Source organism: Miniopterus schreibersii (assembly GCF_964146895.1).
Source record: "Miniopterus schreibersii genome assembly, chromosome: 2".
Taxonomy (NCBI): Eukaryota; Metazoa; Chordata; class Mammalia; order Chiroptera; family Miniopteridae; genus Miniopterus; species Miniopterus schreibersii.
In genome coordinates this window covers 136,996,360-137,020,931 of record NC_138102.1, presented here as the reverse complement: position 1 = coordinate 137,020,931, position 24,572 = coordinate 136,996,360, and the positions used below count along the sequence as shown (strand labels likewise).

At 50.2% G+C, this 24,572-nt stretch overlaps 2 protein-coding genes across 4 annotated transcripts; one reads left to right on the top strand and one right to left on the bottom strand.

Moving 5' to 3' along the window:
* Positions 1 to 128: 128 nt before the first annotated feature.
* On the top strand, positions 129 to 9,117 carry MBD6 (methyl-CpG binding domain protein 6). Of its 3 annotated transcripts, none has more exons than XM_081128878.1 (13): positions 129 to 162; positions 3,164 to 3,227; positions 3,408 to 3,544; positions 3,833 to 3,935; positions 4,066 to 4,228; positions 4,376 to 5,431; positions 5,609 to 6,270; positions 6,543 to 6,696; positions 6,878 to 7,047; positions 7,150 to 7,563; positions 7,665 to 7,717; positions 7,940 to 8,003; positions 8,147 to 9,117. In XM_081128878.1, the coding sequence occupies exons 3-13, from the start codon at positions 3,432 to 3,434 to the stop codon at positions 8,219 to 8,221; spliced, it is 3,027 nt and encodes a 1,008-aa protein (XP_080985004.1). In that variant the 5' UTR covers positions 129 to 162; positions 3,164 to 3,227; positions 3,408 to 3,431; the 3' UTR covers positions 8,222 to 9,117. The 3 variants fall into 3 exon arrangements, with proteins under 3 accessions (XP_080985004.1, XP_080985002.1, XP_080985003.1); XM_081128876.1 differs by lacking the exon at positions 129 to 162 and adding an exon at positions 1,981 to 2,143; XM_081128877.1 differs by lacking the exon at positions 129 to 162 and adding an exon at positions 2,421 to 2,496.
* A 150-nt stretch (positions 9,118 to 9,267) lies between these two features.
* DCTN2 (dynactin subunit 2) lies at positions 9,268 to 23,743 on the bottom strand. The gene is made up of 14 exons (XM_081128883.1): positions 23,506 to 23,743; positions 22,539 to 22,607; positions 13,565 to 13,661; positions 13,332 to 13,393; positions 12,921 to 13,019; positions 12,525 to 12,685; positions 12,180 to 12,330; positions 11,784 to 11,849; positions 11,546 to 11,584; positions 11,290 to 11,367; positions 11,124 to 11,195; positions 10,783 to 10,885; positions 10,580 to 10,671; positions 9,268 to 9,722 (listed from the first exon to the last, which is right to left on the bottom strand). Exons 1-14 carry the CDS (start codon positions 23,539 to 23,541, stop codon positions 9,636 to 9,638), a joined length of 1,212 nt encoding a protein of 403 aa, XP_080985009.1. The 5' UTR covers positions 23,542 to 23,743; the 3' UTR covers positions 9,268 to 9,635.
* Between the last annotated feature and the right edge of the window lie 829 nt (positions 23,744 to 24,572).

Sequence of the window (24,572 nt, the reverse complement as noted above, 5' to 3'; positions counted from 1 at the left end):
CCAGAAGCCTACCAATCAGAAAGCGGCACGCCAGTTTTGGCCCCGCCTCACCCCTTACATCCGCCACTCAGAAGCTCCGCGGCACCGCCCCCAATCGCTCTCTGGGGTCGAGGTCTAGTTGGACCCGGAAGTGGCTTTGGGTCACGAGGCTCCACGAAGGAGGTGAGTGAGTCATGCGCGCGCGCGGAGGGGGAGAGCTGAAGGGGGGAGGGGAAGGAAGGGGGGCGGGGATGATGCAATGTTTGGCAACCAATGTCTGCGCGCGCACGCGCAGGGGACTACGAGGGTGGTGGGAGGTGCGGGGGGGTAGTGGGAGAGGAGAGAGGGCGGGGCGCCAGTTCCTAGCACCCAACGGCCCCAACGGCTATCAACTGTGGCTGCCCCTAGGCTGACGAGAGAAACCTCACTGTAACTTGTCTTCCTCAGGAGCTTTTGGTCTGCCCACCTGGCATTAGCCCCCGTTTTACCTTCTTCATAAAGGGCTCCCATTTTCTTTTCCTTGACCCCCTCCGAGCCAATAATGGGCACAAAGCCTTTTAAACCTCCCTCCTTTGAAAGTTTGCATCCGTCCGCCGAGATTGTCTGCATCTCCAGTCTTCTTAAAGGGGTTTGATCTTTTAGCCCCTAACTACCCAAAAAGGGGCCGAGGTACTTGAATCCCCTTGGTAGTCATTTTCAGCTCCTTTCAGAAGAGCACCCTTAACTTTTATCTTGGTAAAGTTTCTAATGAGTCCTCGGCATGCCAGAATTAGTGCTCTTTCCCCGGTGGGCCGGATTCCGTTTCCCCACTCATGTCCCCTCATGGTGCTCTGGTGCCCTTCACCAAAGACCAAGACCCGCCCTTTTCATTGTACCAGACAGTCCTGTGACTCCCTGATGTGAGGATCTGGGCACAGGCCTCCTGCCTCCTAGGTGTTTGGGCTACAGTAGAGCCTTGTTGCCTGGGATATTACATGCACTTGAGCGCATGACTGCCTTGGACTAGGTTGTCAGGAGAGGTCAGATTTAGCTTCAGCTGCTCCTCACTTGCCCAGGGATCCCAGTCCAGCCACCTAATCTCTCTGTGCCTCACCGTTCTTGTTTGAAAATAAAGAGTTGTGAAGGTAAAATGAGAGAATTATGAACTTGAAGGCAGCTTGAACGAAAGTGAAAGGCACCATGCAAAATGCGAAGTATTTTTCTTGTGCCATTAGGTAGAAAACAGAGGCCATGTGATGGCCTATTGTACATCCTGTCACATTTTCACGGGGATAGCCAGTTTGTCTAAGAAACTGTCAGAAGGCCGGTGTGATCTGGCAGTGACAGGTCCTTGGCCAGGCCTTCTCTGTTGCTCCAGTCCTCCATTTATTTCCCCTCTGTAAGTGGGGCTGGGGTGGGTTGGACCAGATGCCCTCTCCTGATTCAAAGACTGACCAGATTGTCAGTGACAGGCAGAGGTCATGTGACTTGACAGGCCGAGGTCGTGTTGTGACACGCTGACCTGGGGAGGTGGGTCAAGTCCTACCCAGCAGACTACTCTGGAAGCCTTTGGGGCGGGGCAGGGCAAGTCGCGACTTTCATCTTTGGGGGCTGGCCCCTCCTGGACCTGGCATTCCTGACTCCCCCAACAGATTGTGGGTTTGGAAAGGGCCCCTCCCCAGGGAAGGCTGGGATTGGCCACCAGTGGTCTGGGAAGAGGCTCAGATCCTTCCGCGGAGGGCGGGGGGGCCGCGTGGGGTGTTTGTTCTCTTGGGGATTAATGGGGGGTTGTGGGGGAGGGTAGGCGCGCTCCCGCATGCGCACTGCGGCCCCTCCTGTTGGCTCGTCCTTGTCCGCTGGGCGGGGGCCCGGCCCCGCCCCTCTCCCGTCCGGGCAGCGGCGGCGGCGGCGGCGGCTGCGGCGGTGGAGGCGGCAGAGACGGCGGCGGCGGCAGCAGCCTGCGCGGTGCCTTCTGGGAACGGAATCCCCAGGGCTGCCCCTGGCCCCCATGGCGCATGCGCGGGAGGCCGCTCGGTGATCCGCGGCGGCGGCGGCGGCGCTTCCTGCTAGGACCGGCTGGGGCCGTACCGGAGGCTCGGGCTCCACCGACCCTCCTCCCACTCCCTCCCACTCACTCTCTGGGCCGCGACTGCGCAGGGCGGGGCCGGCCGAACCATGGGCCGCGGTGAGTGCAGGGCCCGGCCCCCCCCGCCCCTCCCCCTCCTCCTCCCCTCTCCTCCCCTCCCCTCCCTACCCTCTGCCCCCTCCACGTCCTCTCAGCCCCTTTCACTGGCCCCATCCCCACTCCCCCGCCCTCACCTGCCCCCACCGTTTTCCTCTCTTAACTGCTTGACTTTTGCCTTCTTCACCTCCCTCCCTTCAGTGCTTTGCCCACCCTCCGCCCGCCCTCTCCCCAAGTTCCTTCCTACTTCGTGCGCCTTCCCCTCCTCCCCAAGCTAAGGGAAGCAGGCTGGGTGACAGGGCGCCTTGTTATGAGGAGGAAAGTTTTGAAGCCGCCAGTGTGGAGTGGGAGCTATGGTGAGGTTGGAGAGGATACTTGCAGGTTTGTGGGGTGGCCCCACATATTAGAGAAGAATCCCCGTTGGAACTAATTTGAAGTCTGTGTATAGGAGGTGCTGAATCCCCTTGCCTTAGGCTTGGGGGGAAATCAAGAGCTTCTCAGGATCCTGGGCGAAGACAGAGCTGTGATCCCAACCTTTCTTAAGAAGACCCAAATGGACGAGATCAGCAAGTGGGGGGGGGGCGAGTTCTGTTGGTACCACCAAACAGGCAGTTGGGCAATGGCCTGATGACCTGTGGGGCAATCTGTACTTTTTATATGATCTTCCTGGGGGGCAGTGGGAACAGCAGGGGCCAGGCTTTCTGGGAAACTTCCTACTGGCCCCGCATGGGAATTTGCCCACACTCCTGGGTGAAGTCTTCTGTCTCTAATGGGACAAAGGGACTCTGCTCTTTATATGACTAGGGATTGGGCTATGATTCCTTGGTCTTTGGGAGGTGAGGCTTTGCTCCTCTGACCCCTAGGGACCGCACATGTAAAGGTTGGTTGTGGACTCAGCCAGCAGATCCCTGTGATTTTTATGGGCACTTCATTAAGGATCTTTCCCTTGAAAGTATCTTGAAGTGTTGTGGTCTCTTGAGTTGGGCAGATTCCTCACAGTCCCTTCTCTCTCCTGTCTTGCAGGTGTGGGCTAAGCCGGCGGCCCCGGCTTTAGACTGGACCCCACAATGTTTGCAGAGATGTTCAGGTAGCCATGGTGGGATAGCAGCGGGTTCCCCCTCATTCTCTAGCCCAGCTCTCAGAGGGTTTCCCCTTATCCCTGAGTTCTCTTAGGTCTCCCCACAACCTTTGCCTTTCTGGAGTATTCCCTCAGGTACCCAGCCCAGTTTAATCTTCCTAATGCCCACATGGATGTCTGTGTTATCAGGCACGTGGGAGCTGATTACACACAATGAATGGGGGCAATGAGAGCAGTGGAGCAGACAGACCTGGGGGCCCTGTGGCCACATCTGTCCCCATCGGTTGGCAGCGCTGTGTTCGAGAGGGTGCTGTGCTCTATATCAGGTATAGATCCTTGAAGTTCCCTGAATTCTATCCCCAGTCCCTTCAGTTGCCTAATTTCTCTCTCCCACTCTACCTCTCAAAGCTCAGATCTCTGGTACCCTGTTGCTTTCCTGTTCCTCCTTCCTTCCTCAGCCTTTTTGCTCTCTCTCTAAATCTGTTCTCCCTGTTTCTTCCCACATACCTTACTCTCTGCCCTTCCTTGGAAGGTCTTTAAGGAACTGTCATTTAGAAGTGTCTCCTAATTCAGTGTCAACTAACCCCATACTCTCTGACCCTCTCCTCTCCCAGCCCAAGTGGCACAGAGCTGTCTTCCTTGGAGCAAACTCGGAGCTACCTCCTCAGCGATGGGACCTGCAAGTGCGGTCTGGAGTGTCCACTCAATGTCCCCAAGGTCAGAGTGATGAGAGGTGCCAGAGAGTACCAGGATAAATCTAGAGATTTAATGCAAGTCACTGCCCATGGTAGCCTTTGTCACAGATTCCAACCCCTCAGGGTCCTTGTTCATGCCTTCTACCTTACAGGTTTTCAACTTTGACCCTTTGGCCCCGGTGACCCCAAGTGGGGCTGGGGTGGGGCCAGCATCAGAGGAAGACATGACCAAGCTGTGCAACCATCGCCGGAAAGCTGTTGCCATGGCAACCCTGTATCGCAGCATGGAGACCACCTGCTCACACTCTTCTCCTGGTGAGTCTTCACTACAGAAGACTGAGGACAACTTAAAGGCCTGGAAGAGGAATGGTGGGAGGAGTGGGGAGCTGCTTGGTGAAAGGAGGGCAGGAGGGAGGTTGGGAATTTATGAGAGGCTAACCCATCATTTCTCATTTATTGCAGGAGAGGGAGCAAGCCCCCAAATGTTCCACACTGTGTCCCCAGGGCCCCCCTCTACCCGCCCTCCCTGTCGAGTCCCTCCCACAACTCCACTTAATGGGGGTCCTGGCTCCCTTCCTCCAGAACCACCCTCAGTTCCACAGGCCTTCCCCCCTCTAGCAGGCCCTGGGGGGCTCTTTCCACCACCAAGGCTTCCTGACCCAGTCCCCTCTGGAGGTAGCAGCAGTCCCTGTTTCCTCCCAAGGGGCAATGCTCCCTCTCCAGCTCCACCTCCTCCACCTGCCATTAGCCTCAATGCCCCCTCATACAACTGGGGAGCTGCCCTCCGATCCAGCCTAGTGCCCGCAGACTTGGGCTCTCTTCCAGCTCCCCATGCCTCTTCCTCACCACCTTCAGATCCTCCTCTCTTCCACTGTAGTGATGCCTTAACACCCCCTCCTTTGCCCCCAAGCAATAATCTTCCTGCCCCCCCTGGTCCCCCTGGTCCCGTCACTCAGCCACCAGTGTCTTCAGCCACTATGCACCTGCCTCTGGTCCTGGGACCCCTGGGAGGGGCCCCCATGGTGGAAGGGCCTGGGGCACCACCCTTCCTTGCTAGCAGCCTACTCTCTGCAGCGGCCAAGGCACAGCGTCCCCCGATCCCCCCTCCCAGCACTTTACAGGGCCGAAGGCCCTGTGTCCCAGCGCCCTCAGCTTCCCATTCATCATCACCCCGTCCCACTCAGCGCCGTCCCCGCAGACCCCCAACTGTATTGCGATTGCTAGAAGGGGGAGGCCCTCAAGCCCCTAGACGGAGCCGTCCTCGTGCTCCTGCTCCTGTACCCCAACCCCTTTCTCTCCCTGAGCCATCCCAACCGATTCTCCCTTCTGTGCTGTCCCTTCTGGGACTCTCCACCCCTGGCCCTCCCCACTCTGATGGAAGCTTTAACCTTTTGGGGTCAGACGCACACCTTCCTCCTCCTCCTCCAACCCTCTCCTCAGGGAGCCCTCCCCAGCCCAGGCACCCCATTCTGCCCTCCCTGCCTGGGACCGCCAGTGGCAGCCTCAGCAGTGTGCCAGGTATGTAATTGAATTTGGTAGAGCCCCTCCTCCCCTGGGGTGGAAAGAGGCAGCCAAGACATCTAGGGGAGAGTTTAGAACTCTTTGGCAGTTTTCTGGGTTGGGCACAGGGAGGTTGGGTTCTTTGGACACTGGGAGAAAGAGCCTCCTTTAAGCTGAATCTCTTTTCTTTTGCAGGTGCCCCTGCCCCATCAGCTGCCTCCAAAGCCCCCCTAGTCCCCAGCCCTGTACTTCAAAGCCCATCTGAAGGGCTCGGGATGGGGCCGGGCCCCACCTGCCCTCTGCCTCCCCTGACTGGTGGGGAGGCTTTCCCTTTTCCCAGCCCTGAGCAGGGCCTGGCACTGAGTGGAGCCAGCTTCCCGGGGATGCTAGGGGCCTTGCCTCTCCCTCTGAGTCTGGGGCAGCCTCCACCTTCTCCATTGCTCAGCCACAGTTTATTTGGCATGCTGGCTGGGGGAGGGGGACAGCCTCCCCCTGAACCCCTGCTACCCCCACCAGGGGGACCTGGCCCTCCCCTAGCCCCAGGCGAGCCTGAAGGGCCTTCACTTTTGGTGGCTTCCCTGCTTCCACCACCCCCTTCAGACCTCCTTCCACCCCCTTCTGCACCTCCTAGCAACCTCCTTGCCTCTTTCCTGCCTCTGTTGGCCCTGGGCCCCACAGCTGGGGATGCAGAGGGATCTGCAGAGGGAGCTGGAGGTCCAAGTGGGGAGACATTTTCAGGTTTAGGAGACCTGCCCCCGTTACTGTTCCCCCCACTTTCAGCCCCCCCTACCCTCATAGCTTTAAATTCTGCGCTGCTGGCTGCCAGCCTGGATCCCCCCTCGGGGACTTCCCCTCAGGTGAGGATAGGGGGTGATTGGGTGGGACAGGACAAGAGGTAGAATCAGAGATGGGAGCTGGGAATCAAAGGCTTTCAGTTTTATGTTGAGCTCTTCCTTGGGGCCTTTAGGGAGGGCTTAGTGCTTGACTAGGGGTAGGAGAGCTACAAGAACTGGGTCTGTATTTAATAAGTGTGGTCTACTTCACGTGAGGCTTCAGTGAGTTTGTATATGTGAAAGTACTATAGATGTATGGAATACTTTACACATTTATAACCATTCTTTATCCTTAGCCCTGTGTCCTGAGTGCCCCCCAACCTGGACCACCTACCTCCAGTGTCACCACGGCAACTACTGACCTGGGAGCCTCCTCTCTGGGCAAGGCCCCCTCCAACTCAGGGAGACCCCCCCAACTCCTTAGCCCTCTGCTGAGTGCCAGCCTGCTGGGTAAGTCTGAGGGGAGACTCTGGTATGAAAGAGAAGAAAGGAAGCAGTAAAAATTGGGAGTTGCAGCTGGACGAACTGGGGAAGAAAGTCTTTGAGCACTGGATAAAGCTTAAGAGAGTAATAGGATTTGCTCAACTTAATTGGTTTGCCTAGGGAGACCCCTGACTTTATAATTCAACAGGTGACTTGTCTTCGCTGACCAGCAGCCCTGGAACCCTCCCCAGCTTGTTGCAGCCTCCTGGCTCTCTTCTCTCTGGCCAGTTGGGGTTGCAGCTCCTCCCTGGGGGGGGAGCTCCTCCACCCCTCTCAGAGGCTTCTAGTCCCCTAGCCTGCCTGCTACAGAGTCTCCAGGTGAGCGTTTAGGGGTATGTTTGTCATTAATTTTTCCCCAAACTGGAAATATGGGCATTCTGAGTTACAAAGCAGACTGACTTTTTTTTTTTTTGCCTTCAGATCCCTCCAGAGCAGCCAGAAGCCCCCTGTCTGCCCCCTGAGAGCCCCACCTCAGCCCTGGAGCCGGAGCCTGCTCGGCCTCCCCTCAGTGCCTTAGCCCCACCCCATAGTTCTCCTGACCCCCCAGTCCCTGAGCTGCTCACTGGGAGGGGGTCAGGGAAACGGGGCCGGAGGGGAGGAGGGGGACTTAGGGGCATTAATGGTGAGGCCAGACCAGGCAGGGGTCGAAAGCCTGGCAGCCGGCGGGAGCCTGGCCGATTAGCCCTCAAGTGGGGGGCACGTGGTGGCTTCAATGGACAAATGGAACGGTCCCCAAAAAGGACCCATCACTGGCAGCATAATGGGGAGCTGGCTGAAGGGGGTGCTGAGCCCAAGGATCCATCCCCTCCTGGGCCCCATTCTGAGGACCTTAAGGTCAGTGCAGTGATGGAGGTCTGGCTGAAGGGCTCTGAGGAATGGCTACAGCCTTAGTGCCTTTTCTTAACTTTCCCTACACACAGTCTGTCTTTTCTCAGGTGCCCCCAGGGGGAGTCAGAAAGTCTCGTAGAGGCCGGAGGAGAAAATACAAGTGAGTATTGGGCTCACCACAATCTTAGCCTTTCCTCACTTCTTGCTGGATTTGTAGAAATGGCTGAAGAGTAGCTTGGCTTTCAAAAGGGCAAATACTTATTTGAATATGATAAGGATATTATGCCTTTACTGTCCATATGTAGAAAGTTTCCCACCCAAACTCTGAAATTCACCGGGTGCTTGGGGAGGTGTTCCTGATCATCTGTGCCCCTTATTGCAGCCCTACCCGGAACAGCAATAGCTCCCGCCAGGACGTTACCTTGGACCCCAGCCCCACAACCAGAGTAAGTGTATGTCAGTGGGTGGGTGGGAGGGGGTGTGTAAGGGGTGAGGCAGGAGGAAAAAGGGTTAGAGGGAGTGGAGAGAAAATAAAAGACTTCTTGATACCTAAATGTTTGATCATTTCTTTCAACTTCTCCTCCTCTAGGCGGCTGTCCCTCTGCCTCCCCGGGCCCGCCCTGGCCGTCCTGCCAAAAACAAGAGGAGGAAACTGGCCCCATAGCAGCCATACCTGGAGCTGGATCTGACCCTGATTGGGGAAAGCTGAGTGCTGAGCCTTGGGAGCCCCTGCCAGCCACCTGCACCTGTGGACAGTGGGTGGGGGCACTACTCCCCACTCAGAGCACAAATGCAAGCCCTTCCCCTACAATCCCATCCTGAGCCATTGCAGGGGGTAGGGAAGCTCACCCCCTCCCCCCCAAAGCCATGTCACTGAAAAGGCCTTGGGGGGGGTGGTATATGGCCCGCTCCCCACCAGGCTAAGGGGAACACCCCCTTCCCCAGGTCTTTTATTTAAGTTATTTTTGCACAAATGACTCTTTTATATTTAATTCGATTTCATTGCCTCCCTTCTTGAAGCCAGCAGGCTCAGTTTACAAACCTGTGAGCTACTGTTGGCTGCTGCCCTCCTTCCCAGTGAAAGGTACAAAGCAATAAGCATCATGCATCTTCCCCTCACCCCTCCAACACCCCTCTGTCTCTGGCTCAGGTTGCTCAAAGCACAGATCCCCTCTTACCCCTGTCCCCAGGTTTGAAACACATAGCCTCATTTCAAGGTATAGCCAGCTTCCATCTACTTTCCTCTGGGATAGAAAAAGGGGGTAAGGGGGCAAAGAGAGCCCTCTGGGACTCTCCTCCCATACACACTACACTGCCCCTTCTCCCCTCCCCCCATCAAAATGCTCAGAGACGTTGTGATGCGACTGAGGATTATGCAACGTGGTCCAACCGGAGCGGCCAGCATGACCAGCTGTCCAGGGGCTGCCTCCTGCCTTTTCTTTTGTAAAGACAAGACCCTTGGGAGTTTTAATTCTGTTTTGTACTTGCCCTGTGGGGCCTCCACTGCTTTTCTATGGGAGATACTCTTAATTTAACAGATGAGAATATTTTGAAACTCTGGCTCTGACTCTGTACTCATTTTTTCTTAGTTCTTTGGTATGAACAGGTTATAGTTTAAATCCTTCTCTTGTAGTAAAGAGTAGCTTAGACTGCCTGTTATGCTATGAATGTCTGTGCTGCCTCTTCCCCAGGAAACATAGCAGAGGCCACTCAGAGTACAACAGCATTTAATGGTCAGAAACAGTTGGAGAGGGTTACAATCAGCCACAGAAGCTGTGCTGCAGGACAGGACCCAATCCTTCCCACATGGGACAAAGCAGTATTGGACACGAGCTGGCATGTGGCTGGGCCCATGTCCTTTTCCCAGGGCCTGAGGGAAGACCACCATCTAATATCCCCAGCTACCACTTTAGTCATCAGAGGAGGGGTGTAAACCCCACATGCAAGAAGAACCCCTGTCCCCAGTGTCAAACGGGATGGGGATGCAAAAGTTATAATTAAGGGGAAACCCTATGTAAGCTGTTAACAGAGTTCAAAGGGGGTAGGTATTACCCCTGTTCTCCATCTCCCAAAGGGGCTCACTTTCCCAGTTTCTTCATCCGTTCATCAATGTTGGCAAAATTCCCCTCAACTGTGGACAGGTTTTCACGCATGGTTGTCTGCACCTAGAAAGTGACAGATGCTTTATTCTTTGTCAGTGCCAGGTGTTTGCCTGGATGAGGACCTAAAGAAATTCCCTTAGGACAAAATGAAATGGAAACATGGCTTACAGATCCCAGAGCAGGGAAGTTATAGCAGCAGTTTTCAAACTACCCTTGAAGTACCATGGACCTAAGTCAGGGTCTGCCAAGCACGCATGACTCTAGAGGGCCAAATAAGATTTTGTTGAAATAGGGGTTCACTGGTTCAAAATTAGAAAACTGTCCAGAGGAAGATTATACCAAGTATATTTTTTCATTTATTTTGATGGTCCTGTGATGCTGGTCTCTCAACTTTAATACTCCCCCCAGCACTGAAAACTGTGTCTCAACAGAAACCAAGGACTCACTATGTGCTGGACACTGCTAAAAGAATGGAGTAAGGTGAGATTCACTGCTCAGTCAGAAATGAACTGGCAGAACCATGTTGGAGCCTAGCTCCTGACTTGAAAGCCCATGTTCCTTCCAATGTACTATGCTCAGGAGTAGCTGGATGAGGACCAGGGAGAATAAAGCTAAGCTGAGACTACAGAGGGAAAGGGTAGGTTTTAGAGGAAAGGCTGATGTGTACTTAACAATTCACCCATGTTATTTAACCTAGGCTACATAATTCTGAAGTAGGTCTAACTTTCCAGAGGGCAAAACAAGTTCATAGGCTAAGTAAGTTATCAAAGATTCCACAACCACTGAAAAACAGTGTGAAGACTCAAACCAAGCCCCTGCCACAAACAATGCTACCAAAGGGGCTAAGGCAGAACCCTTTCAGAACCCTGGTCTGTGTGTGCTGAAGAAGGGAGGCAGCAGACCAATAAAGGGGCAGGTACCTGGGTCAAGAGGGTGGTGTTGTCCTTGAGGGAACTAGCAATCATCTGCTGTGTGGTGTCCAAGTGTGTCAGGAGCTGACCAAACTGCATGGCTGCAAAAGAAGAAAGGTATGGGGGAGGTTAGAACGCAAGACAAGAGGAAAGGGAACAGAAATTGCCTACTTTCCAGTTCCTCTGAGCACCCCTGGAAGCTGGCCTCCCACCTTGCTCATGCAGCTGCTTGATGGTGACAAGTCTCTGCACCAGCTCAGGAAGGGTGGAGGCGATGGGGCTCCAGCGCTGTGTGGTTTCATATAGCTGGTGCACCTGGAGGGATATGACAGGACCCAGAGGAGATGGCCCAGCTGTCAGTGAAGTACACACTGACTACTTCACTAGGGTGGGGTGAGGTCAACTAGGTGGGGACAGAGCAAAGCACTGCCCTGACTTTCTCGGCTGGTACAGGTTTATAAAGACAGTGCCCTCATCCATTACCACCAGGATGACTTGGAGAACATAAGGGAGCAGGAAAGGGTGTGAAGATGGGGAAAGATATCTTCCTGACCTTGCTTTGTGTATCTGCATCCTCTACAGAAGCTTTATGCTTGGCAATCTCATTCACCTTTCCCAGGACACTCTGCAAGCACAGATTTTAAGGCTGATAGGTAAGTGCATCCAGGACTTCCAAAGTCCTGAGCAACCTATAATCCACTTTGTCCTCCACTTAATACCTGTAGCCGAGCCTCCACTTGGTCCAAAACTGCAAGGTCCAGGGCGCTCACCTTCGCCTGCAACAGCTCTACAGTCTCCTGGGGGACAGGGTTGAGACAAGTTTCATAAAGGGGAAAGGATCAGACTAGGAAGAGGCCACCCCATATTCCACTGGGGGTAATTAATATTTAGGTATAGACCTCAAAATAATTCTCCAAGCAACCCAATCCCAATATCTCCTTGTAACCCAAACACTCCAGTTCTTTTTACACTCACCATAAGGCAGGCTCCCTGCAGACCTGCAGAAAGGGGATTCTGGTGGGGAAAAGGAGGAAAGAAATCAGTGGTTCTTCTAGCTGCATATGATTACCACTTTTTCCATCCTTTCTGTTCTAGCTGGAAGCCCACTGGCTGATCCTAGAACTGACTCCTCCCAGGATTCTATGGAATGCTGTGGACCTCATGCTGAGGATATAGGATGGAGGATCAGACTAAGTATAGGCGAGCACCTGACCTGAGCATCCTGATTACAGCGTACAGTTGCTTCCAGCTCTGTCAGGCGCTTCTCAAGTTCTGCAACCTAGGGGGAGAAAGGAGGTGAGATTTGCCAGCCACCTTCCTGCTGCTTCAGTGGGAGGTAAGATCCTGGTATTCTCTGCTTGTCTGCTTGCAGCTCCTCTCCACCCTCCCCTCTACCAAGGGATGCCTTTCCAAGGAACATATCCCTAGTCACAACCTTAAAATCATAACTGAAAGTGATGGGTGAGGGGAACATGAAGAATGAGACATCAAGAGGATCAGAAACACCCTCTCCCCAGAACTGATCCCTTGGAGGAAGGCAGGGAAGTCTCTAGGGCCACATCTCCCCTGCGTCCCCCGACCCCCCAACCAACACTGCATACATACTTACTTTGGCAGCTTGAGAGAACTTGTCCTGCTCAGGCCGTGAATGTAGTTCATAAGTGACAAGGCTGCTATCTGGGGGGGTCCCACTTGTGGTCTTTCCCCCTGAACCAGCCCCTTTGCTGTTCTTTGTTGCTTCCAGCTGCAGTAGTAGGCGCCTAGATCAGGAGACCAAGTAATAATATAATGACTTGAAGGATGCAGGCCAGCCCAGCCACTCTTTCTCATTTCTACCTCAGAGTAGTCAGCATTAAGGAACAGCTAGGCACTTCTTCCCTTAATAGCCCTGTCAATACCTGAGTCCCTCTACACCCCAATTAGAAATGATTTCCCAACAAAATAAGGCACCCACTTAGCCAGAGCTCCATCAGGGTCAGTAAGGTTGATCGCTGCATCTGGTCCCAGCAGCTTCTCCAGGTGGGAAGCAACCAGCTGCTGCTTCAGAGCTGCCAGCTGTTTAGCCAGCACCACGGGGGTCAGCTTCTCCTCAGTGGCTGACTCCTTCACTGTTGTCTGGTATGAAAAGTAGACAGTGAAGGGTGGTAAAAGTGAACTAAAAAAAAAAAGAATCAAGATCCAGCTGTGGCTGGAAGTCTCCTATAGCACTGAATGTAGATTCATGTAGATTCCTAAACTCTGGAAACCTTAGCTCCTTATTCAGGAGCTTAGAAAAACTTTCTCCTCCTGCTGGGAGGTGCTCCTCTGTTATATGTCATAGCAGAGAAAGAAGAAGATAGTTTATAGTTACCTTGATTTTCTCAACTTCAGTTGTCAGCTCTTGGACCTCATGCAGTAGTCTCTGGTACTTTTGTTGGGGTGTCTCCTTCACTCCCAAACCCTCTCCAAGCTAGAGAGCAAGCATAAAAGGTGATGTTATACCTCCCAGTACAGGGAACCTCAAGAATTTATCCAAACCCTAGGCTTGAATTGTAAGGGTATTATGTCTAACCCAGAATCCACTATGCCCTAGTGAACTGAGATAGCTAGAGGCCTGGAGACTCTCCAGAGCAAACAGCAGAGGGATAAAGCATCCTCAACTACATCCTGCTGGGTTCCTCAGAACTCCCAACCAGAAAGAAAGTCAGAATCCAACTGTATCCCTTGATCTCCCGCTAGAGAGGATCACCGCACCATTCCCATCCACACACACACAACAAACCATCTCATATTCTCCAGATTCATATCCTGTCCTCTTGGTTTTTCCAATACGATCTGAGAAATCTGTCAACAAAAGATGAAATTGAGGGCAGGATCTAAGGCCAAGGCAGTCATGGTCTCAGGTGACAATGAAGGCTTCTATGAGTGATATCTATGAGGGACCCTTTCCCAAAGCAAAAGTCACTAAGGCCTGAGAACAGGTTTCCCCCAACCCAATTTATAGCCCAGTCTCACCAAGTCCCTTTGTCCCCACTCTCTTGTCTTTGAACTTGTCATAGGCAGCATTGGGATTGACAATGATGTGCTCCACACTTGTGCTCGTCAGTTCCTCCTGCAGGAATAGGTAGTTAGGCCCAGGGCAGACTCATTCGCACTCTAGAACTTCCCCACAAAAATCCCCCAAGTATTAGGAGACTGGCTCCGACTTTCCAAGAGGAAAGAAGGGTGGCTCCATTCCAAGCTGCCGACTCAGGCTCAACCTAGGAAACGGAAGCTTCCTGGTAAATCTGGAATCTCAGTTGTATAAACATTAACACCCTGATTCAACTGGGAACAGAGGTAGCATAGCCTCCCCATTTCCCCACCCCATCCAACTGGGCCCTCCCAGTTATCTGGCACATACCATGTATTCAGGGCAAGAAACGAACCTGACCTCTTTTAACCTCCCCCTCCCAAAAGTAAATTTCCTTGCTGCTGAGGAAGTCCATTTTCAAGCTAGCCTCCATTCTTGCTGGAGGAAAAGAGGAGGGATGGCAGACAATCAAGCTACTAACTCTAAGGGTAAATATTAGGACTTTAATATGCTGCTGAAGGGAAGACACCAGCTCTTAGATAGAAAAAGAAGGTTGGCTGGCAGAGGGCCTGAGCAGAAGCTGTTTGTTTCCAGGCTGCCCTGAGGCCAGGGAATTCGGGATGGAGAGACAAGAAAAGAACTTACTGTAATATTTTTTAAGGGATATCTTAGAAGCAACAAGCAGTAGCAGTATCTGCTTGCCAAGAATACCTGTGGGCAAGGGCCATATACAAGTCCTGAAATGGAGATAGCCCAGCATCTTTTCAAAGAGAAGCTCCAGCTCCTGCCCTTCCTCCCTGACCTCTCTGCTGTCTCTCAAGCACTGAAGCTGTCCCATAAACAGGGGACATGGTAAAGAAAGTGAATGAGATTTTACCCTAGAAATTGAGGCAGAGATGTTCCCTCCTTACTAGGTATCTACTGGCTGTTCAGATTCCAATAACTACACCAAGACTGGGCACTTCAGACTGCAAGTCTGTCCTTCAACTGTCAGTAGTCTGATAGCTCTTACTACTGAAGGGGGGAAGGGGACCCAGGAGTCCTTTTCTTTTGGGGATGCTATCTCCTTCTACAGAAGGAAGGCAAAGTAAGTCTTCTTTCCTTTAACTGCAATAATGGTTCTTAACCCTGGCTGCACAATAGAATCACTTAGAAAATGTTAGGCCCTGGCCAGGTAGCTCAGTTGGTTAGAGCACTGTCCTGATACACAAGGTTGCGAGTCTGATCCCCGGTCAGGGCACATACAAGAAACAACCAATGAATGCATGAATAAGTGGAACAATAAGTCAATGTCTCTCTCTCTCAAACCAATTTTTTTAAAAAGTAAAAAAAGTGCCCAGCGGGGCGTGGATCAGTGGTTGAGCATTGACCTAGGATCCAGGAGATCACGGTTTGATTCCCAGTCAGGGCACATGCCTGGGTTGCAGGCTTGGTCCCCAGTAGGGGGCATGCAGGAGGCAGCCGATCAATGACTCTCTCATCGTTGATGTTTCTGTCTCTCTCTCCCTCTCCCTTCCTCTCTCTGAAATCAATAAAAATATATTTTTTAAAAATTAAAAGAGAAAAAAAAATTATTTTTTAAAAGGGCCTGGGCTCACCTCTGTAAATTCTGATTTATTGTTCTGGGGTAGGGCCAGGCCAGTAGAAGAGTTTAAAAGCTACTCAGGTGATTCTAATATTTCTAATATGCAGCCAGGACCAAGAATCTCTGCCTGTGGGTATTGGGAGGGGTGGGGAATGATGATGATGGAGAGACACTGATGGAGAAAGAGCAGCAGATAGAAGCTCCATCCTTTATCTCTGGTCTGCTATTAGAGAAGGAATCAGTGTGAGTGGCAACTTTAAAAATAAGGGAGGAGAGGGGGTAAGGAGAAATTATCAACTTTGATCTTTACCTCTTCTTCAGGAAAGTGCTAGGCAGAGAGAGGGACAAGAGCTAAAGATCAAGGGAAAACAAAAAGGCACCATGTCCCATGTGCAAGGGCCTAGGGGAAAAAGACAATTGAGTCCCAAATTATCTTTTTTTAAAAAATATGTTTTTATTTTTGCCCTAGCCAGTTTGGCTCAGTGGCTAGAGCATCTGCCCACGGACTGAAGGGTCCCGGGTTTCATTCCAGTCAAGGGCACATACTTCAGTTGCAGGCTCAACCCCCCAGCCCCAGCTGGGGCATGTGGGGGAGGCAACCAATTGATGTGTCTCTCTCACAATGATGTTTCTCTCTTTCCCCTCCACTCTCTCTGAAAAGCAATGGAAAAAAATATCCTCGGGTGAGGATTAAAAAAAAATATATATATATATATATGTTTTTATTTTTTAGTATATTTTATCGATTTCAGAGAGAGGAAGGAAGAGGGAGAGAGATAAAGAAACATCAATGATGGGAGTGAGTCATTATCTGCTGCCTCCTGCATGCACCCTACTGGGGATCAAATTGGCAATCTGGCCGGGCATGTGCCCTGACCGGGAACCGAACCCCGATCTCCTGGATCATAGGTCGATGCTCAACCGCTGAACCACACTGGCTGGGCCCAAATTATTGTCTCCTTAATCTTCTCTGAAATGTTATGGCCCAAGCACCCACCAGCCAAATAACTGTGTGGTCTGCAGCCTCTATATGTAAAGTGTCTGAGAAGAACTCATGCTCAGGAAAGACAACCATCTTCTCTTAAGTTGACACTCAATAATATGCCACTTCTCCTTGTGATTGCCCCAATCAAGGCCAATGAAGTAGAAATCCATTTTTTAAAAAGTTCCTCTTAAAAAGTGGAATGGGAGATATAGACCAAGAAGTTAATTAATTATAGCTACCATTTGTTAAGCCCTTATTATGGGACAGGCACTGTGCAAATGAGAACCTACTTTCTTATTTACTTTCCTAAAAATAAGGAAAGGGTGGAGTAAAAAAAGGTAAACACACAGAACTGTGAGTTTCAGAGGTTCTGGACAGACAGTAACAGCGATGGACAATGCTTTCATCTCACTATTCCTGATGTAGGAGCATGTCCCGGATCAGGAAGGCTGCCCGACACTGGCATCCCTGAGGAGGCTCTCTGAGGGTTTGGCCCTGGAGACTCAGGTGGGAAGCACACTTTAGTCCTCCAGTGGCACCTACTCCACAGTGTCTCAGAGATCTGGGGGCATGGGTGGGGGACAGTGTCGTTACTGTGACTTGTGAGGTGGGAAAAGGTTGTCAGCTGCGGTGGGGCTGAACAGATTAAAGATTTAGTAGAGACAAAAGGTCAGAAAAACAACTGCCCATCACAGCACACCCCATTAAAAAGCAGATGAAAGGTCAGGCTTCTTACCAGCTCCTTGTGGTTTCCCCAGAGGTGAGAAAATCAAGAGTTAAAAGGAAAGGGAGGGAGTGGGGAAATAGGGGTGAGGGAGGGGGGAAAAAAAAAAAAGACAAAATTGTTATTAGCAAATTGTCACATGCGCTACAGACAGTCTTCAAACACACTGCACCACAGGGCCCAGGGGAGCCTAGCAAAATTTAGGGGCCAAGAAATTTCAGCTGGGGTTGTCACATACCCCCAAGAGAAAGAAGAGCTTGGGTCCCTTTCCTCTCTGGTGGTGAGGATGTCATGAAGCTTTGCCAGTAACAGCAGCAATTCAGGATCATCTGAGAACTAGTAGTTAGATGTTGCAAGCTAGTGGCATGGAATAGGAAAGTGGGGTAAGAGAAGGCTGAGGTGGAAGGAAAGCTGTAGAAATGGCAAAATGTGAAGCAGGGGTTATGGAGATTCTGAGGACCTACACTGATTGAGGGTCCATAATTCTCAAGGGGGCAGTTCATGGCTTAAGTCTTCCTGTTTCTCTAGTTTTAAAGAATTAGACATTTGGATGGCAGAATTAGTTACAGTGAGGGTGCTCATGTAGGTCGTCTGGTATGATTTTAGGTTTAGCAGAATAAAATATGTCAGGTACAGATGATGAGTTTAGGGAAATATGAAGCACCTAATTGCAGCCCCATTCTCCACCTCTGCTGCCAGACAAGATGCAGGGCAATTCCTGGTCCCTCGTGTAGTCTGTCTTTGATTCCATCTTGAGTGGTGGGTAACTCACTCTGCAGCTCTGAGGGATCCAGAGCAATTCTGTCATGTGCTAGCACAAAGAGTGCAGAAGACATCAAGATTCACAGCTACCAGCCCATGTGCAGAACATGTTTCGTCAACTCTCTACTTATAAAATTCACAGGCGTTGGAGGGTAGACAAAGGGGAAAGGTGGGAGTATTTCAAAGAGGCCTTACTTTAGTCCAGGCCCACATTTTAGTCCAGGCCACACAGATAAGAATCCCACTTCCAGGCAAGACTGGTAAAGAACTATCAGGAAGGGAAATCCAGCTGTACACCCTGCCTCTCTAGAAGCTCTACTCATGGGCAGATAGAAGTGTGAAGGGTCAAGTGCTTCCTGCTCCAGGGATTTCAGCTAAATATACCAGAACCTCCATGTCTCCATTCTCTGTCTGATGCCAGGGTCAACACTAGCCAAGACTCCTTTCTCAGCTCAGGGCAGAGGTGGACCTGGGTCCTGTGGTCTAGGCTGGGATGTCTCTACAGAGTGGGTATAAGCACTCACAGGTGCACACATGCAAACACACGAAGGGAGGCACACACACTACATATTTCTCTTACTTGCCCCACCAAGCTAAAACCAGCTTGGGAGAAAGAGATGACAATGGGCCATAAGTTCAAGTTCTAATCATGAAGAACAATTAGAATGGGGGAGGACAAAAGAATCAAAGAAAAGGAGAAGTGGCACATTAGTTTGTAAATAGTATATACCACCTCCAGATCTGTCCTATGGGTGGGTTGGGGGAATGATGAAATTTTAGGCACAATTCCTGTAACGTGGAATAGTAACAATCACCATGGAAACCTACTACACCCAGCCACCTTGACTGGAAAATCCTAAGTGCCCTGATACCAGGTACTAGCTTATCTGGTACAAGATTCCCAGTCCCTCTCACTAACTCCCAGACTCCCCAGGGTTATTTGATTAAATAGCTGTGCCTAGAGGCAAATCCTGAGGTTCTAGATCAGACAGGGGAAGAGGCCACTGCTGCTCTCTGAGCCTGTTCAGGCTCTATGCCAACACTGCAGCCAGGGGGACTTTGGAACCACGATGACAGGGTTTTACTGTAGAATAAAACTGTCCAGGATGGACCAACATAGTGCTGACCAACCATCCATTTCTAAAGGAGGGGTACAGAAACAGAAAGACTCATGAAAGCACAAATAACCCAAGTTATTACCTTAAAATTAGCATTTAACATCCCTTTCTTATCCAATTTACCTTTCTCTAAAGGCTTAGTAGAGGAGAATATTAAAATGAACTTTTTTCTAGGCATAATCCACAGATAGCTAAGAAGTGAGAATTGGGCTTTCTCCTTGTTCTTCACCCATCTGGAATAGCTGTCATTCACCTTCTCTTAACTCCATTTCAGCCTGAGAAAGGCAACCCCCTTCTAACTCTAGCCCCTAAAAGCCTTATGTCCCAAAGCAATCCTAGCCTCCATGTTTCTATCCCATCCTCCATTGGACAGTTTTATTCTGCAGACCTCACAAGGGGAAGAGACAATGATTCATGGATCATCGTTGTGCTTTAAACCTTCATTTTCAATCTTTAACCATAAGGTCAGCAGGCCCCTTAGTGATCCAGCTAGGGAGTCATTAGAATTTAAATTGGCTACAACAATAGCACAGTGACAGAGCATTGCATGCGAGATGGCAGATGAAAAAAACATGCAGAGAAGAAGCATCGAATGGTCTTACTTGTGCAAACTAGTGTCCAGGCAAGGTGGTGAGGAGGGAGGATGGGGGAAGCATCAGGAAAAACTCAGGTAAGTTCAAGTGCGCCAACAGTCAATGAACACAATCAAGCATACTCTATGATATCCCAAATTGTAAGGAAGAGAACCTACCATTTGTCATTTCATGCTGGTGCAGTGTCCAGCAGTACCTACCCTTTGGAGAACTGAAGCCTCTGCCAAGGCCCTACAAAACTATGGCAGGTCACTTTTTTCCCTCTTTCACATGACATTGAGAATAGTTATGGCATAAAGGGAGAAACTAAGTCCTACTTCTAGTGAGGTTTTCTAAATTTACTCCCCTTGTTCCGGCAGTTCAAAAGCCATGAGCAGAATGCCTCTCAGACCCAAGGCAGGCTATGAGCCCAGGGGAGATGGAATTCCAATTGGGAATTATCTTTCTGGATGAGACATTTTAAGAAAAGCCTCCAAACAAGCCCATCACCTCAATAAACCAAGAAGTGTCCGAAATGCAGAGCCTCCTAGAGTAAGGAAGACAGGGCTAGCCTGTACAGTTTTTTGGCCCATTCATTTTAGAATATTTTACTTCCTGCTAAAATCAGTTTAAAGGAATAGTAGGAAACTCAGGATCATCTTTACCAAAATTAAAACCTTCTACTACTTTCCTCTCCCATTCTCCCCACTATGGTAACTGCAAAACTTTTATGTTTAAGTTAAACTAGCAATTATGATCTTTAAGGGCTTTTAGAGGACATTATTTCGTTTGGCAGCCTCATTTCTTCCACAGTGGAGCAAACAGAGGAAGGAGGTTAAAAGACAGGGAGGGTCAACACTCTTTGACTATTCCCTTAAATAAAAATCTGGAGATCCCCAAAAGGTTCCATAAGAAACTGGTCATACTGGTTGTCTCCAGGGAAGGGAACTGAGTGGTGGCAGACAGTGGTGGGAAGAGAAACTTTTGTTCTATGTGTATATATAACCTATTTTAAAAACCAATAAATTTAAAGTTGAAAATAATCTGGAGACTAACACAGAACATGATGTTGCCAGGGGTTAAGGTAACCAAAAACCTCATGGTTCAGTTACAATAGTGGTGACGTGCACTGTCGCCTGTGCTGGGTCTTAGTAGGGTAGGTGAGGAGATAGGCTGCTGGTGAGAATCCAGGCCTCATGGACATGAGGTTTCTGGATTATCTAAGTACCACCCACTGCTCCTCAAGTTGCACATTTATGTCAGTATTAAGAGCAGCGGCAGAACCATTACTCAGCTGACTTCCCGAAAGCTGCCCTCCTAAGGCCCATAGGGACATGCAGGGCCAGAGACATTAGCTGACATCAGGAAATAGCTCAGTAACCACCCCCAAGGCTCCTGTAGCAGCTAAAGATCTCCCCACCATACTCACTCCTCCCTAACGAAATCATTTAGCTGGGCCTTAAGAGATGGAGTATTCACCATCCACATCCTATACACTTCTATACCGGCATCCTAGGCAATATGCCACAAGAAATGAACACTTACGGTATCCTCTCCCCATTAGATGCTACTAAAATACGCTGCTCAGGTTCAGCATGGAGAAACAGCCAATCAGGGCTACACATTCAGGTTCTTCCATGCCTGGAATGGGTGCTATCATCTTTTTATTAAGAGATATCCCATTACTTTCAAAAGGAAAATTACAATGTATTTTTTGGTTTGGAAAGGGGACTGCTGTGCTACTATCTAGTTGTATCAAAGTAAGTGTCAGAGGGACAAATTTCCATCATTATCTCACCATGAAGGCTTGTTTAACAGGCAGAGGCCTTGGCCAGAGAGGAGCAGTATCTGAACTGTGGCAGTAGAGTGAAGTCCTCGGCATACACACTCCTGCCCTGTGAGGTTAGAGACAGCTTCCTAACAGGATACCTCTTGGTGTGCACAGGGTTCCTGAGCAATGACAACATCTGCATTATCTCCAGATACTCAGGCTTGGGGGACAGACTAACATGCCAGCAAGTACAGAAGCCACAAGGAACATAACACTGAGAGAGGGGACAGGGAAAGTGTTCCCCACAAAGTAGGAACCACTTCCACATGGGGGAAATCAAATAAGGAATAAGTGAGTACTCCAAGCCATACATTGTAAGCCAGCAACCAGCATTCTCTGGAACTAACCAGCCCCACAGACAGAGCCACAGGACTTACACATACTGAGCCTATTCCCGCTGACTCTTGGTCACAACTTTATTGAGATCTCACACCATCCATGTGACCCTAGCCCAGCTTTCTTTGGAAATAACAGAACCTAAAGCATATCCTGTAAGACACTGTAACAGATCTTTGTTCCCCTTCACTCAATTTTTCTTCTTCTGTTTCCTATATGTATCCTAAGTCCCCCCATTAGTCTGGGGGACCCTTGAGGGCAGGGACATTTCTTCCTCTGCATTGTGTATATACACACACACACACACACACACACACACAGAATAAACAAATTCAATAAATAATGCCAAGTGATTCCCCTCATTAAAATGTGTCCACAGCTACTTCCTTCCTCCTCAGAGTTCTTGGGTTTGAAAGTGCTACCGGGGCCTCCCCTCTACTGATATCAAAGATTTATATTCTTCCCTCAAATTTGTTTTGCTCTGACCAGGCTCTTATCTTTCTAAAATCTCTAAATCATTTTCTTACTCTTTGCCCAACAGATACTGCACAGTCATATAAAAGAGTATTCCTCTATACTTCAAAGTCTAGTTCTTGGCAGGATACTAATGAACATATACTGAGTGAAATATTTTATGAACTAGAAGGCCTAGACCTAACCTCAAACAGTTTATAAAAGCTCAGGCTTCATGATTCATTGCCATGGACTAACACCCAGAGGACTTAGGAGCCACTAGCCCCAAACCTAACTGTTTTGAGATATTTCAATTTTATTTCAAAGGCCAAGGATCAGGTCTTGTTAGTTGGAATTCCATTAACCTGACTTTCCTTCCTGGTATTGTTCATTGGTAGCTGCAAGCCCATCAAGGCATTGCAACCTACACACCACCCAGGCTGGGTTGGCATACCCGCTTATTGCTGTGGGTCCCCAGAAAAGAGAAAGGGCCTGCCTGGGGGAGAGAGGTCAGAGTCCAGAGGAGTCCTGAGGCAGCACATAGTCTTACCGCATCGAACTCTGCTTGGTCATCCTCAGGTAGGTCGCTGGTTTCATAAACATCTGGCTCGTTCCTGGCCTGTAGGTAGAAGCAGTAACCACCCAACCTCATTACCCAACATCCACCAACACCCTTGACCCTATTCCATTTGAACAAGTTAACAGAGAAGGCAGGCTGTGATGCCAGGAGTCTGTCCCTTCTCTTCCACCTGCCCAGTTAACTGCAGTTCCCATGTCAGAGGGATAGGGATGAGAATGGGGACAATTGGGACTTGGTGGTAAAAAGTGAGTGTAGGTGATGACAAACATGTTACCCTGAATGTGAAGGGGGATGGGTCGTTGGCAATCAGTACGTCAGAAGTAGGAAAAGGGCTATCCTATTAGGTCCTGTACACCACTACCCTGGCACAAGGGTTCAGAGTGACTCAGGACCTTAGTATACCCAAGGTCCTGTACCCAGCCCCCACCCCGACAATGCAGGCGGGACAGCACGAAAGAGGGTATAGGCCAGCATGTGTGGGGTGGGGTGGCCCTCCCCAGAGGACAGAGTTCTCTATCAAGCACAAGAAGGGATTTGCCACGGTAACCTCTTCCTTGGCAGGATGAAGGCCATCAGTAAGCGGCCTGGTATGTGTGTCTGGGGTGGGAATGGGAGCTTATGGGAAGATCTGGGGAGACACGGGTGGTGTTGACACGGATGGTAGAAACACGGGTACAAGTCATAAGGCCCTGAGACAATTTCTGGGCCGAGAAACCGGCGACTGCCGGAAGAGGGGCCTGCTGGGCGGTCCCAAGGCTCGGCCCAGACGGCTCGGAAGAGTCCGGAAGATGCAGCGGCCCATCCAGGAGCGAGCGGAGGGAGCCCTGCGGGTGGAGGAGGGGCTGCAGGCGGGAGGGGTCACAGGTTGGTGCCTGTTGGGGGTCCTTAAGAGGTCGGGGGCGCGGTCCTAGGGAGGAGAGGCCGGCCCTGTACTCACAATGCCGGGAAGGTCGGCGTATTTAGGGTCCGCCATGGCGGCGGCGAGGCGGGTTTGGGGGAGCGGGGCCTCGGCGGAGCCGGGGCCGGTGTTCGGGTAGGGGAAAGGCTGTGTCCGGGTCCCAGGCTAAGGCGGCGGCCAAGGGAGCAGCGGCGGAGGCGGAGGAGTAGGAAGTCTCGCGACAGCAGTAGGACAGGAGGAGGATAAAGCAAAAGTCGCGAGAGCAGCCCGCTACCACACCCCTATAGAGGCAAGGGTTGGCGAGAACAAGGCCAGGGAATGAGGTAATGGCCAGGGACGCTGACTAGGATTGTGGGATATGTAGTCTTGGTTGACCCGGGCTTGGGAGACGGGATGACAATAAAGCGCCTTGGGAGTTATTTCAATCAACCTATTTTCTTTAGTTTTCTACATCAAGTCTGTGAAAGAGCTTTTATAATTCCTGCTTTTCAGATAGGTAAATTTGGGCTCCCCAGAAATTAAACGACTAGATATAAATAACAACTAGGCATGCTGTGACACAGCCAGAACTCCAAAAACAATGATAACAAGTGAATTTTAATAAATGCCTAGTCTTGTTAGGAATGAAAAAGTTAAGTAATCTTCTCAATTTCTGGCTGTCATAAAATACAGGACTCCTGGTTAAATTTGAATTTCAAATAAACAACTAGTAGGGTTTTTAGTATAGCTGTGCCCCATACCATATTTGGGACATAAGAGCAAAAACGAATAAAAATATTAGGTTTTTAAATCTGAAATTCAAATTTAACTGGTTATCCTGTTTTTGTCTTCAAATCTGGCAATCCTATCTCAAGTTCATAAATAGGTAAGTGATGGCTCTATGTCTGAACACCCTCTGTGCCCTTAGCCACTTCACTGTTTTCAGACTTTTGAATTTGACAGTTCAATAAAATTAACACAACAACAACAAAGTTTTGCAAGGATAAACGTATTATTGCTACCGTTTCATTTTGCCAAGTACATTAAAAGAAAGAAAATCTATTTACTATTTCCACCATTTCTTAGCAGAAAAGTAGGAAGGATATACTCTCAGAATAAAAGACAGT